The 15,737-nt window shown below is 45.0% G+C and overlaps 1 protein-coding gene across 1 annotated transcript; it reads left to right on the forward strand.

Annotated features, from left to right (window-relative positions):
- The first annotated feature begins 492 nt into the window (after positions 1-492).
- On the forward strand, positions 493-15,290 carry LOC128701793 (uncharacterized). Its single transcript, XM_070105024.1, has 12 exons — positions 493-734; positions 2,799-2,888; positions 5,282-5,385; positions 5,833-5,989; positions 6,844-6,985; positions 7,749-7,837; positions 9,431-9,512; positions 10,348-10,514; positions 10,853-10,985; positions 11,202-11,423; positions 11,788-11,985; positions 13,241-15,290. The coding sequence occupies exons 1-12, from the start codon at positions 640-642 to the stop codon at positions 13,976-13,978; spliced, it is 2,217 nt and encodes a 738-aa protein (XP_069961125.1). The 5' UTR covers positions 493-639; the 3' UTR covers positions 13,979-15,290.
- The last annotated feature ends 447 nt before the right edge of the window (positions 15,291-15,737 follow it).

The following is a 15,737-nucleotide window of genomic DNA, read 5'->3' on the forward strand; positions in this document are numbered from 1 at the left end:
ACATTTGCATCCTCTGGTGTGTATGTACTGACAAATATACGTGCATCCTTCGGTGTATGTACACTTAGAAAGGAACCTAGTGGCAACCAGTGAAGAGACCGGGCCAGGAGCTATGACTCGACCCCTTCAACCACACATAGTTTTAAGACGAGGTATGATAAAGCTCATGGAGCAGGGAGAGAGAGGACCCAGTAGCGATCAGTGAAGAGGCGGGGCCAGGAGCTATGAATCGACCCCTGCAACCACAATAAGGTGAGTACACACACACACACACACACACACACACACACACACACACACGTGTGTGTGTGTATTGAGAAATACTGTTTCCATGACAACCACACACACTGGCTATACTGAGGGTTCCTCCGTTAGGTAACGTTCATATCTACCTAACATCAATGTACCTAACTCACACCTACGTATATCACATCTCGACACTTCCCTATCTCAGTGTATATTTATAAATCCAGAGAGGTGTGTATACACTTGTTTAATACCTGTATTAAAGTATTCTTGACTGTTGGTGTACAGGTTACATGCAGCTATAATGACCCTCGTGTAGATAGACTTCAAGCCTCATGAACGACCCAATCATAATACTTATATACTGTCTCCAGAAAGGGTTTTTGTGCGAAGATGACTGGACCAGCACCCAGAATACACCTCAGTCGTGCAAGTACTACTGATTCGGACCACCATCACGACGACCACACTCACTACCAACATGACAGGTTGGTTCTCTCTCTTTAAACATTATCTTAGACCCGAGCAGGACTCGAACCTGCGGAATCATCAAAATGCTCAGTAGTATACCACAGCCACGCTCCATAAGAGCCCACTCGACACTAGGCTTAGTTTCCCATACACAGAAGCACCAGGCTTACCTGGAGTATACCTGCAGAAAGTTTCAGGGGTCAACACCCCCGCGGCCCGGTCTGTGACCTGTTTCAATCACGGTATCTCGGTATAATATGTAGTGTAATATATATGGTGTTGTTATGGTGACGTATAATGATGCAGAGGGATATGTAGTTAGGTCTCGTGATTAGTTTCTCTCGTAGCTGACAATTAAAGGCCTCGGGATCGATCCTGGAGTGAGTGGAGGCGTTGGACATATTTCTTTACACCTGGTATCACTTTTGTCCTGTTTCCTGACGAACCTTACCTAACCTAACCTGGTATCACTGTTCACCTAGTATTATGTAGGTACCTGGGTGTTAGTGGACTAGTATGGCTGGCATCCTGGGAAATAAAACCTTAGGACCTTGATGGAAGTAAGTCACACTGCTTGGTTTGCTTGCAGAAAATTTAGATTTTTCCTAAATTCAGCATGTGTAAATTTGAAGATAATAAATATGTATTAAAATGTGATGCTGATTTGACCTTTGAGAAATTTTGTGTGAAGGAGGGTGTGCAGCGTCCGCGGATTGATACGGGGGAGAGGACGCCATAGTGAAACTGAATGTGTGAACACTGATCTGTTAGTTGTGTAAGGTAATCAGGCGTCATCGAAGCTCTCTTGGTGTATTTCGGCCTCAATCCATAATTTATAAATTGCTGAAACGTTCCCGCTGAAGAATTGGGATAAATAGAGTGGAAACCCCTTACAATTCAGCAACAAGGACAGAAAAAATAGAGGACTCCAATTCTTCCCAGCAGTACACCTTAGCTAAGTGATGCTTACCCATAATGTACAGTTGTTTTGTGTTGGCCATCATAAATTCTAGCTGTTAGTGTAGTGTTAGGGTGTCTTCCTGTGACAAATGGTAAATTAATATGTATACAATTTATTGTTCTAATGATATGGTTAGGAGAAAACGTTCCCTAGTCTCTGTAAAAACATTCCCATTAACTATTTCTAAGAGTCAGGTGCTAAAATCATATACAGTCCACATTATAATTTACCAGTATTGGTATTGTTTAATATTGTAATTATTAATTTAACATTAGGTCTAGCTTTATGTGAAAGTGGTGATTTAGTGGTCATCGAGGGAGTGACAGTTCTGCGACATACTGTGACTAAGTCCCACTTACCTCGCCTAAATTACTTGCACGTAAACCTACTGCAGGTAATTTTCTCACACTTTCAATTCAAATTCAATTCAAAGTTTATTCTCTATAAGGATTACAATGCTGAGTTTACAGAATTTAGTTATTGTGTGGTTTGCATGTAGTAAAATAATAATTACAGAGTGTACCACTAGAACACCTAGCATGGCTAGGTATTACAGTGTACCACTAGAACACCTAGCATGGCTAGGTATTACAGAGTGTACCACTAGAACACCTAGCATGGCTAGGTATTACAGAGTGTACCACTAGAACACCTAGCATGGCTAGGCATTTCGGGCAGACTTAGATTAATTCTTAAATTTAAAATATTACAAATTATGAGGTAAGTTGGTATTATGGCAAAGTGACTAAATACTAGTTTGTGAGTTTAGCAATGTGAATGCTTTTGTTTTGGCACAGTACATAGTTTCAGTATTGGAATATCACAGGCCAACTTATGACTAGTTAGGATTCATTATTTTAAGATTGGGTTATTCTGGGTTACTAACCCCACGAGTTAAGAGGTACCTGAGTTTCCCTGTCTCCTAACTTCATGTTTATTTTTCCCCTATAATCTCCCTTGTCCATAATTACTACCGCATTTGCTTTGTCTGCTTTCGTAAGGTGAGGTCTAGGATATTTCCTTAATTCACGAGGACAACTGTATTGCACAGCTCTGAGCTTTGCTCAGACCTGTGGAACTGATATTCCCATCTAAATAAAGTCTTCCTTTTCTTTTTCAGCAGCGTAGGAGCGGCTACTGATGCTGACCTGTGGGCTGCTTTCACCCCAGACCATTTGCTGCTGCTGCGTCAGCATTTTACACCTCCACGGTATGTTAATCACATAGGAGCTATGAATCGACCCCTTCAACCAAATGCAGATGTAATATATACAGACTTTGCAAAAGCCTTCGACAAGTGTGACCATGGTGTAATAGCGCACAAAATGCGTGCTAAAGGAATAACAGGAAAAGTTGGTAGATGGATCTATAATTTCCTCACAAACAGAACACAGAGAGTAGTAGTCAACAGAGTAAAGTCCGAGGCAGCTACGGTGAAAAGCTCTGTTCCACAAGGCACAGTACTGGCTCCCATCTTGTTTCTCATCCTCATATCTGACATAGACAAGGATGTCAGCCACAGTACCGTGTCTTCCTTTGCAGATGACACCCGAATCTGCATGACAGTGTCTTCCATTGCAGACACTGCAAGTCTCCAGGCTGACATCAACCAAATCTTTCAGTGGGCTGCAGAAAACAATATGAAGTTCAACGATGAGAAATTTCAATTACTCAGATATGGTAAACACGAGGAAATTAAATCTTCATCAGAGTACAAAACAAATTCTTGCCACAAAATAGAGCGCAATACCAACGTCAAAGACCTGGGAGTGATCATGTCGGAGGATCTCACCTTCAAGGACCATAACATTGTATCAATCGCATCTGCTAGAAAAATGACAGGATGGATAATGAGAACCTTCAAAACTAGGGATGCCAAGCCCATGATGACACGCTTCAGGTCACTTGTTCTATCTAGGCTGGAACATTGCTGCACACTAACAGCACCTTTCAAGGCAGGTGAAATTGCTGACCTAGAAAATGTACAGAGAACCTTCACGGCGCGCATAACGGAGATAAAACACCTCAATTAATGGGAGCGATTGAGGTTCCTAAACCTGTATTCCCTGGAATGCAGGCGGGAGAGAGACATGATTATATACACCTGGAAAATCCTAGAGGGACTAGTACCGAACTTGCACACGAAAATCACTACGAAAGCAAAAGACTTGGCAGACGATGCAACGTCCCCCCAATGAAAAGCAGGGGTGTCACTAGCACGTTAAGAGACCATACAATAAGTGTCAGGGGCCCGAGACTGTTCAACTGCCTCCCAGCATACATAAGGGGGATTACCAATAGACCCCTGGCAGTCTTCAAGCTGGCACTGGACAAGCACCTAAAGTCGGTTCCTGACCAGCCTGGCTGTGGCTCGTACGTTGGTTTGCGTGCAGCCAGCAGTAACAGCCTGGTTGATCAGGCTCTGATCCACCAGGAGGCCTGGTCACAGACCGGGCCGCGGGGGCGTTGACCCCCGGAACTCTCTCCAGGTAAACTCCAGGTAAACAAATAGGTGAGTACATACACACACACACACACACACACACACATACAAATTCATACACACAAACACACACACACACATACAAATTCATACACACAAACACACACACACACACACACACACACACACACACACACACACACACACACACACACACACACAGGGGACATATCTATAAAAATTGTATAAAGTTCTTTTGTTGAATACAACACGGGTCCCAAAAATCACCAGGCGGCCAAAGAGCACCCAAAGATATTGAGAAACGGCTTTATAGGCCGAAAAGTGTTCGAAAAGACTGAGGAACAGTTTCTGGAGGCCAAAGAGCACCCAAAGATATTGAGAAACGGCTTTATAGGCCGAAAAGTGTTCGAAATGACTGAGGAACAGTTTCTGGAGGCCAGAGAGCACCCAAAGAGATGGGAACCGGACGCTAAAAAGTCCTCGAAGAGACTGGGATAAAGTTCCTAGAGGAACAGTTCCTGGGGCTAGAGAGAACCCAAAGAGATTGTGAAACAGCTTCAGCAGAACTGAAAGTAACGAAGCGACTATCATTATAACAATAAAAAATAGGAAAATAACATGAAGTTAGACGTGACTGTTTTGGAGAGGTATTAATGGTTGTATGGTGTTGAAGGAGGTTCACTGATGATTGTACTGTATTACAGAGGTTGTATTGATGGTTGGGCAGTGTTGAAGGAGGTTCACTGATGACTGTACTGTATTGCAAGGGTTGTATTGATGGCTGGACCGTGTTGAAGGGGGTTCACTAATGGCTGTACTGTATTGCAGGGGTTGTATTGATGGTTGGGCCGTGTTGAAGGGGGTTCACTAATGGTTGTACTGTATTGCAGGGGTTGTATTGATGGTTGGACCGTGTTGAAGGGGGTTCACTAATGGCTGTACTGTATTGCAGGGGTTGTATTGATGGTTGGACCGTGTTGAAGGGGGGTTCACTAATGGTTGCACTGTATTGCAGGGGTTGTATTGATGGTTGGACCGTGTTGAAGGGGGTTCACTAATGGCTGTACTGTATTGCAGGGGCTGTATTGATGGTTGGACCGTGTTGAAGGGGGTTTACTAATGGTTGTACGGTGTTGCAGAGGGTGGCCAGGAAGGGCATCACTGAGAGGTACAGACGACGAGGCAGCCATGACCAGACTCTTGACTCGATCTCAGTTCGTGGAGGCAGTCACCAGCATCCTGGGTAAGTGCCCCACGAACAATCTTTGTTTCGTTTTTATTATATGTCCTTTTGACTATATTCAAGGAGGAGTTCCTTGATGTCCATTTAAGGGGCCATTGATCCAAGTAAATGAAGGTACTTTTCCCTTTCCTTGAAGCAGGCCTAACTGCTATTTTCTGTACAGTCTGTTAAGGTACAGGTGCATTACCCACAGCCGCCAGAATAACCCAGAAAAAGTTAGACAAAGTGACTTATTTCCACTGGGGACCCTCAATATCTTAGTTACACCTTGAAAGCTAAAGCAGTTAGGCAACTCAACTGTGTGAAAAAACCATTACAATAAAAGAAATTGGAGTATACTGGGTTTATCACCCTAAGAATCACGGAGGATTCTGGGTTAATAACCCTGAGAATCATGGATTATCTTGGGTTAACGACCCTCAGAATTTTTTCTTCTTCTTAATGCAGGGAGTGACAAATTTGAGGGTGTATGTGGTGCTATCTTCGACACAGTAGTGGCTAGGAGCAGCTCTCCTAGCCTCACCTCTGGTGGGACGACTGTTCCAGCTGGTAACATCAGTAGCAGCAGCAGTAGTAACATCAGCAGTAGCAGCAGCAGTGTAGGGTGAGACATCGGCTCATCTTTTTGCAAATCAAAATGCCTTCCTCTGGTAGGATATATTATAACCATGTAAATAGTTTAGTAGTATTTAAGTTGTTTAGCTATCCTGGACCCATTGTGTACCTCTGTAATGTTGAGGTACAGTCCCTAGACCCATTGTGTACCTCTCTAATGTTGAGGTACAGTCCCTAGACCCATTGTGTACCTCTGTAATGTTGAGGTACAGTCCCTAGACCCATTGTGTACCTCTCTAATGTTGAGGTACAGTCCCTAGACCCATTGTGTACCTCTCTAATGTTGGGGTACAGTCCCTAGACCCATTGTGTACCTCTGTAATGTTGAGGTACAGTCCCTAGACCCATTGTGTACCTCTCTAATGTTGAGGTACAGTCCCTAGACCCATTGTGTACCTCTGTAATGTTGAGGTACAGTCCCTAGACCCATTGTGTACCTCTGTAATGTTGAGGTACAGTCCCTGGACCCATCATGTAACTGTAATGTTGAGGTACAGTCCTTGGACCCATTATATGCTTCTGTAATCTTTTAACTGCCGCCCACAGGATGGGTATGGGGTGCATACCTGGAGTTTACCTGGAAATGGTTTCGGGGGTCAACGCCCCCGCGGCCCGGTCTGAGGCCAGGCTTGCATAGTAAAGATATTAAACCAGACTAGGGTAAGAACTTGCCAGTGTTCACGTAACTTGGTAGAGGCGGGTACGTTGTATGATCCGTGAGGGTATGTTACAGGGGCAGTGGTATGGGCATCAGTTGGGCAGGACTGGTGTCATATCTTGGTATGTATGTGGACCTCAGGGTCAGCCAGGCTCCCTCACAACCTATCTTCTACAATCTTACAGGGGCAGTGGTAGTGGTATGGGCATCAGCTGGGCAGGACTGGTATCATATCTTGGTATGTGTGTGGACCTCAGGGGCAGCCAGGCTCCTTCACAACCCATCTTCTCTACAGCTCCTCGCTACAGACTCCTCACCCATAATAAAGTAAGATAAGATTTTCTTCGGATTTTTAACCCCGGAGGGTTAGCCATCCAGGATAACCCAAGAAAGTCAGTGCGTCATCGAGGACTGTCTGTCCATTGGTGTCCTCAATCTTGTTCCCCAGGATGCCACCCACACCAGTCGACTAACACCCGACGGGAATCAAACCCTACTACTACTACTGATAATAATAATAATAATAATAATAATAATAATAATAATTGTAGGCCTCAGCTTTTGTAATGCTGGTTATATGTAATTTTAACATTATTATGAGATGTGTCTTGGACCTCTTGTCCCTTATTTAATTTTTTATTTAAGACAGAATTCTGGTAATTAACAATTTGCAAATTTTTAAATCGGTACAATAAATAACCCAGTCATAATACGATTGTAGAAACCCTATTGGTTAGACTTTTAACATTATTATTTAAAGGGGTGGAGAGGTAAGCCAGTGGAAGGCCTCGGTCAGATGACCAAAAGCTCAAGTTGTGGGTCATAACTAAGACCAGCGTCAGGAAACACTTGTAGTGTTTCCTGACAAACCTTACCTAACTTAACCTAGCCGGGTCATCATATAAGACGCACTTCAGGAAACACTTGCACTGTTTCCTGACAAACCTTACCTAACTTAACCTAGCCGGGTCATCATATAAGACGCACTTCAGGAAACACTTGCACTGTTTCCTGACAAACCTAACTTGCCATGGCTTCAAACCCCACCCGTTCCGTGTTTAATCTCACTAATTACATCTTTGGTACACAGCGTGAAGCCATTGGTGGAGCTGTGGTGTGCAGTAGCCAGAGTGTTATGTTGGTGGGCGCTCGAGGATCACTTACCAAGGTCCAACTCAAGTTAGTACTTATGTGTACAGAAATGATTCAGACAACCGAATTTTGAGGTATTCTGTTGAAGGCCTTACTAGCCTTACTGACCTTCTCTTACTGACCTTACTGACCTTGGTGACCTTACTGACCTTGGTGACCTTACTGATCTTACTGACCTTGGTGACCTTACTGACCTTACTGACCTTGGTGACCTTACTGACCTTGGTGACCTTACTGACCTTACTGACCTTGGTGACCTTACTGACATTATTGACCTTGGTGACCTTACTGACCTTGGTAACCTTACTGACCTTGGTGACCTTACTGACCTTACTGACCTTGGTGACCTTACTGACATTATTGACCTTGGTGACCTTGGTGACCTTACTGACCTTGGTGACCTTACTGACATTATTGACCTTGGTGACCTTACTGACCTTGGTGACCTTGGTGACCTTACTGACCTTGCTGACCTTGCTGACCTTACTTACCTTACTGATTTTACTGACCTTGCTGACCTTACTGACCTTACTGACTTTACTGACCTTGGTGACCTTACTGACCTTGGTGACCTTACTGACCTTGGTGACCTTACTGACATTATTGACCTTGGTGACCTTACTGACCTTGGTGACCTTACTGACCTTACTGACTTTACTGACCTTGGTAACCTTACTGACCTTGGTGACCTTACTGACCTTGGTGACCTTACTGACATTATTGACCTTGGTGACCTTACTGACCTTGGTGACCTTACTGACCTTGGTGACCTTACTGACCTTACTGACCTTACTGACCTTGGTGACCTTACTGACCTTACTGGACTGAGGAAGCCAGTGTGTGGTGAAAGATATTCTACCTTCTCAACTTGTATATATGTATGGATATACAAAGCTAAATGTATATACTTTTCAGTGTGTATAACTTTAATACCCATTATAAGGTTTGAATTAGTCTTGATTGGGGTGAAGTACGACTTCTAGATTAGATTAGTTTATTCAATTATAAAAATAATAATGATAATAATAATAATAATAATAATAATAATAATAATAATAATAATCTTTATTTCTCTACCAGTACATGATGCAACTTATACAGACCATAGCTCACACCTATGACATACTGTATAGAAGGCCCCTTGTTATACGGACAAATTAGGTTAATTTTGTCCCCAGGATGCGACCCACACCAGTCCACTAACACCCAGGTACCTATTTTACTGCTAGGTGAACTTGGACAGCAGGTGTCTTAAGGAAACACGTCCTATTTTTTCACTCGTACCGGGAATCGAACCACGGACACCAGTGTGTGTAATAAGTGCCCCACCAACCCAGCTAGGGGACATCAATCTACACTGACACTCTTATTGTCCTTGATATCAGTTGGTGAAGAGGTGTTGATCTTAGCATATGTGTATGTTTATCTTACTATGTAATTAAAGTTCCTAATATTGGCCATTTCTTCAGTATCGTTAATTTAGTAATATAAATCTTAGCTCTATTTAGTGACTTGTGTCCTGAACATGTTTTAACGTGTATTTTGCATCCGATTCTGTGTCTGGTCTGTGGTGGTCACCGTGGGCGTGGTGTGGGCGTTTTTTGCATGGGCGTGAGACAGTAAGTGGAGGCAACAGCAACATTCTCGCCTCCTGCTGGACTCCTGCCCGGACCAGGAACCTCCAGCACACACTCTACGTAAGGTACGACCCCCAGCCACACTACGTAAGGTACGACCCAGCTACACTACGTAAGGTACGGCCCAGCTACACTAGGTAAGGTACGGCCCAGCCACACTAGGTAAGGTACGGCCCAGCTACACTACGTAAGGTACGACCCAGCTACACTAGGTAAGGTACGACCCCCAGCTACACTAGGTAAGGTACGGCCCAGCTACACCACGTAAGGTACGACCCAGCTACACTACGTAAGGTACGGCCCAGCTACACTAGGTAAGGTACGGCCCAGCTACACTACGTAAGGTACGGCCCAGCCACACTAGGTAAGGTACGGCCCAGCTACACTAGGTAAGGTACGACCCAGCCACACTAGGTAAGGTACGGCCCAGCTACACTACGTAGGGTACGACCCAGCTACACTAGGTAAGGTACGACCCAGCCACACTTGGTAAGGTACGGCCCAGCTACACTACGTAAGGTACGACCCAGCCACACTAGGTAAGGTACGACCCAGCCACACTAGGTAAGGTACGACCCAGCCACACTAGGTAAGGTACGATCCAGCCACACTAGGTAAGGTACGACCCAGCCACACTTGGTAAGGTACGGCTCAGCTACACTACGTAAGGTACGACCCAGCCACACTAGGTAAGGTACGACCCAGCCACACTAGGTAAGGTACGACCCAGCCACACTAGGTAAGGTACGACCCAGCCACACTACGTAAGGTACGGAAATATGTAAGGTGCGGAAATTTACAATTTATAGATACATACATAGATATTAAATTAAATATTTATCATGATGTGACTAGGAACAGGATTTTATCTCCAGTCAGGTGACCAGGTGAGTCTTCCAGGTGAGCCTCGGGACGTGGGTGGTGGAGGTGGCTGTGTTGGAGGAAGAGGTGGTGATGGTGGCTGGTTCATCTTCAACATTACACGTGTTGGAGGCTGCCTCGGGGGCGGCCCAAGAGCTGCTACGTGTCACACACCTGCCAGCCATGCCTGCCTGCCTGGCTGCTGGGTACGTACACACAATGATACACATGTAAGTATGTTGCAGTACAATTACAGACTATCCTAGCAATGCAGAACAAGCCACACGGGGATGGAAATCTTGAGATGTAGATCTTTCGCATTCGTGCGTCGTCAGGAGCTATGCAGTATTGCAAGACAGGAGCAGCTGTCTGTAGTTGTCTTGGGGAAATTCTCTGAGAGAAGTCAGAAGGTATCATTGGTAACCCAAGTCACTGTGACATGGGTTACCACAGTGTGTGTGTGTGTGTGTGTGTGTGTGTGTGTGTGTGTGTGTGTGTGTGTGTGCTAGAAGCATGTGTACCAACAGTGTGTGTGTACCAACAGGTGTGTAGGTGAGGAGCGGTGGGTGGCGCTAGGTGACGACAAGGGGTCGGTCCACCTAATCCGCTTCCCTCACCCGGTATCCGAACTGCTCACTCGCTCCCGTAGTGAGGGGCTCACCTCCCTCACCTGGCAGGTAGGTACCCTCTCACCTGGCAGGTAGGTACCCCCCTCACCTGTCAGGCAGGTACTAAAGTTTTCTCTCCAAACTGTTTGCAATTTGTGAATACAATTAACAATAACAGAGTTACCCTTCCCTTGCACTGAAACGAATTGCTTCCCATTCCTTGAGGCCCCGTAGAACCCCTATGGATTTAACGCTCGTATGTTAAACTGTATCCTGGTATGGCAGGAGGTGTGTGGGAGGACTCAGCTGGTGAACGGTCGTATGGTGGAGGTATGTGGCCGAGTTCGGGTAGTTAGCGGAACCGGGGTTCACGGAGCCACCGTCCGCCGGGTTCACTATCACCCGTCCACCTCTACCTTGGTCTCCTGTAGCAGCGATCCCCGGGCCAGCGTGGTCCTCTGGGGCCCAGATCATGCCACCAAGACCTACACTTTTGCCATACCTAGGGTGCGTGTATATATATGCAAATAAACTACGAGGGTAGAAACAAGCTTTTGACCTTTCGGTTCCTGAACCATGTGTGTGTTTTTAATATACCAGGCAGTCCAGGCTGAGGGACTGATTAATGGCGAGATGTCTACAAATATTGATACCCAGATATTGCACATGTCTAATTCTGCATCTTTATTATGTACCCCATACCCATCCTGTGGGTGGTAGTCAAAGGATTACAGAGGTACATAATGGATCCAGGGATGGGCTCCAAAGTTTTGATAGCTGAACAAGGTACAAAGGTAATGAACTCCAGGTAGATCTGGCTGCAATCATGACCAAGTTACAAGGAAATGAACTCAGGTAGATCTGTGTACAGGGTGTGCGGGTGTTCGCTGTGGAGTGGTCGCTACACGTGCTGGTGACGGGTAGTATGGACGGCCGCCTGCGTCTGTGGAACCCCTACGTACCTGAAGCAGCACTGACGGCGCTGCCTCCAGCCCCAGGACGAGCACCGCCAGCAGATCTTCTCATCTCTCCCCACCGTCGTGTTATCATCTCCTGCGACGCTGATGCTGTCAGTACCCACTTTGTTTCACTTGTACCACTCCGTCTTAAACGAAATATTCACTCTGAATTGAACATTCCGTGTTAAATGAATCACTTAATCTTAAATGAACAGCACCGTCCTAAATGAATCACCCCGTCCTAAACAAATCACTCAGTCTTTAACGAATCATTAAATCTGTATTCCAGTGATGCTAACACTCTGCCTTATATTATATTTAACTAACACACTGGCTTGTGTTCTGTTCCACTAAGACAAACACTACATTGTGCACTGTTCCACTGTGATTACCACACATCCCTGTTTTATATTTCACTGGCACCAATACTTTATCTTGTGCTCTGTTCCACTGATACGTCTGACATTTTTACAGAAAGGATTACATGCTCTTTACATCCCGATCTTTCCACCAAAACATGACCATTGGAAAACCAGCTTAATATATTTTGTTCATGATTTTTTTAATGTCTAATTTCTTGGTTTTCTCTTACATTTAGTAAAAAGAATAAGATATGTAACTTGTAAACATTTGGATAGTTCGGTTTTTGACATTTATAATTAATAAGGTGAGGTTCTATGCTCCTAATGGCCTGGTCACAGACCGGGCCGCGGGGGCGTTGACCCCCGGAACTCTCTCCAGGTAAACTCCAGGTAAACATCACCTGAGTAATAGATAACCAGGTTAGATTTGAGAAAGGAGAGGATAGGACCCTTCACTTCCAATTATTTAAGTCACGAACTGTTTACCAACATCCGAAGGAGTGTTGTGTCGATAGCAAATTTGGCTATAAAGGTTGAGAACATTTTTTCAGGCAAAGACTGACAGTAAGTGTCAAGCATTTAAGGTTGTGTGTGATGCGTACTGTTTGTTTTCATGGAGGCAGAGAGATGGGCTGCCTTGATGTTGGTATAGAGCTCTGGGTCGAATTTGCTCTCCAGAGGATCAAATCTGATTACCTCCCTAGGTGTTGTGTGGTCCTTATAGATCTGAGGTTTTCCAAAGAATATATTAATGCAGAAGTCGGTTTAATATGATCATTATGTACCCCATACCCATCCTGTGGGCGGTAGTCAAGAGATTACAGAGGTACATAATGGGTCCTGGGACTGGTCCCCAAAGTTTTGATAGCTGAACAAGTTACAAAGGTAATGAACTCCAGGTAGATCTGGTCACAGTCATGACAAGTTGCGAAGGTATTATGCAGGAGAGTTATGCTGCTTGTATCCCTTCTTCAGTACTTATTATGTTGCATTTCATGTGCAGGTTGTGCGTGTGTATAGTGTGGATGGAGGACAGTGCTTGCAGACGGTGACCTTATGTTTCCCAGGAGGGTCTAGTGGCCTGGCTCCACGACCCCTGACTCTCCTACCTAGTGGTAACTTATTGGTGGCTTGCAGGGATTACATAGCCACCCTCACGCCCCCGCCACGCCCACAATCTCCCTCACAATACACCTCTCCACTACTTCCTCAACTCGTGAGTGATGCTTGCTGGGAGGGCGAGAGTGAGGAAGGTGACAGCACACGTGATGATCAAGAATCTACCTACGACAAAGATGAGGAACGCCAACTCTTTGAGAATGCCACACTGATGTCATCTCGGGAAAGAAGAGAGCGAGCCCGTATGCGAAGTCTCGTACGCCAGGGTGCTGCCTTCTGCTGTCTTACACTCAATAAGATCTCCCCTCCTCTCTTGTCCCCAGACCTGCCCTTACCACCTCGTTTGGCCGCCATGGGGCTCACAGCCAGCAATCCTGCGGCTCTGCTGGCTCACTTGCCCGTCTCCAGGGTAACAACTGCTCTAACATCTGGCTCTCCGCCACCTTCTGCAACCACACGATGCCTCACACAAACCCCCCGCTCATCACGCCCACGATCTGCTTGCAGAATCCCCAGATCCAAGTCAGCGGGAGGCACCGGGCGCCTGACGGCCACTCCTGACAGTGGCAATAGTCGTCATCTCAGTCCCAGCTGGCGGCCACAACCTGCTGGCCAACACTAGTGATGTGGTTTTTATTTATTAAAAGTAGGATCAGATGTGCGGTAGAAAACCCGTGCAACACAGGTGTCCTCAAAGATTTGTTAAATTATACCATGAATTAAGGAAATAACGTATAATTAGAAGACGGGGGAAATGACGTGCCTCTTAATGAACCAGCATGAGTTACTCTCTTCAAAGTTGAATGAAAAATCACTAGATAACTTCCTTTCTTAAATGTTATAATCACTAAAACAAAATTAACGATGCAGCCATTATGTTGAAGCCAATTCAGCTTAGGTTTGGGATTCATGATGGCTGTGAGGCAGCAGTTGGGGTCCAGTCCTTGGACCCATTATGTACCTTTGTAATCTTTTGACTACCGCCCACATGATGGGTATGAGGTGCTTAATAAATATATTAAACTTACTGTGAGGCAGCAGTCCATACAGCACTGGCATTGAGTGCTCACGAAATCGTGATAACACGATTGCAAACGAACCACGAAACTGGTGGGGATTGAACCCATGGTAAGTGCGTAAGCCACTCGGCCAGCTGCCTACAATAAGAATAATTCAGAAGCCGAGTGGCTTACACGCTGTTAGTTTAAGTTAGTTTAATATGTTTATTATGCACCCCATACCCATCCTGTGGGCGGTAGTCAAAAGATTACAGAGGTACATAATTGGTCCAGGGACTGGACTCCAAAGTTTTGATAGCTGAGCAAGTTACAGAGGTAATGAACTCACAATTTACAAAGGTAATGAACTCACAATTTACAAAGGTAATGAACTCACAATTTACAAAGGTAATGAACTCCAGGTAAGTCTGGTCACAATCATGACAAGTTACAAAGGTATTTACAGCCTAGAGTTTTACGACTCGCTTGCCATGGGTTCAATCCCCACCCGTTCCGTGGTTTGTTTGCAACCTTGTTATCAGAATTTCGTGATCTCCACCAAGGCAGGGTGATCCGAAAAAGAAAACCTTTCTCCATCATTCACTCTATCACTGTCTTGCCAGAGGGGTGCTTTACACTACAGTTATAAAACTGGAACATTAACACCCCTCCTTCAGAGTGTAGACACTGTACTTCCCATCTCCAGGACTCAAGTCCTGGAGACGGGATCCCTTCAAAAAATGTTACCCTGCTGACACTCCAACAGCACGTCAAGTCTTAAAAACCATTTGTCTCCATTCGCCAAAGGACCCCAATGGAAATAAGTCACTCTGTCTGACTTTTTTGGGTTATCCTAGGTTCCCTACACATATGCTGCTATGTATGATAATTCTATGTAACTGTATTTGTGTTTACCTGAATAAACTTACTTACTTACTTACTTACTTATTCGCTCCTAACACGCTCACGCATGCTAGAAGTCCAAGCCCCTCTCACACAAAACCTTTACCCCCTTCCTCCAACCTTTTCCTAGCTCAGGGTATTGTGCTTTTTTTATTTTCTCTAACTCATGTGAGTGTGCAACAGAGTGGCTTTGTAATTTGTGAGTTCATTACCTTTGTAAATTGTGAATTCATTACCTCTGTAACTTGCTCAGCTATCAAAACTTTGGAGTCCAGTCCCTGGACCAATTATGTACCTCTGTAATCTTTTGACTACCGCCCACAGGATGGGTATGGGGTGCATAATAAACATATTAAACTAAGAGTGGCTCCCTTTCCTCTCTCCTCTACCAGCGAGTCACAGGAATATTGTCTGGTAAACTCATTAGGAATACACAAAGTCTTAGAAATGCACCGCAATGTCAGTGGTTTTCTTTGGTGC

The sequence above is a fragment of the Cherax quadricarinatus genome, chromosome 96 (assembly GCF_038502225.1).
Source record: "Cherax quadricarinatus isolate ZL_2023a chromosome 96, ASM3850222v1, whole genome shotgun sequence".
Lineage (NCBI taxonomy): Eukaryota > Metazoa > Arthropoda > Malacostraca > Decapoda > Parastacidae > Cherax > Cherax quadricarinatus.

Bases quoted from the DNA above. Each gene is read 5' to 3' on its own strand.
- LOC128701793 (XM_070105024.1), top strand. From the start codon at position 640: ATGACTGGACCAGCACCCAGAATACACCTCAGTCGTGCAAGTACTACT. The intron at 735-2,798 runs GTTGGTTCTCTC...TTTCTTTTTCAG, and splicing joins ACTCACTACCAACATGACAG to CAGCGTAGGAGCGGCTACTG. The intron at 9,513-10,347 runs GTACGACCCCCA...TGAGTCTTCCAG, and splicing joins CAGCACACACTCTACGTAAG to GTGAGCCTCGGGACGTGGGT.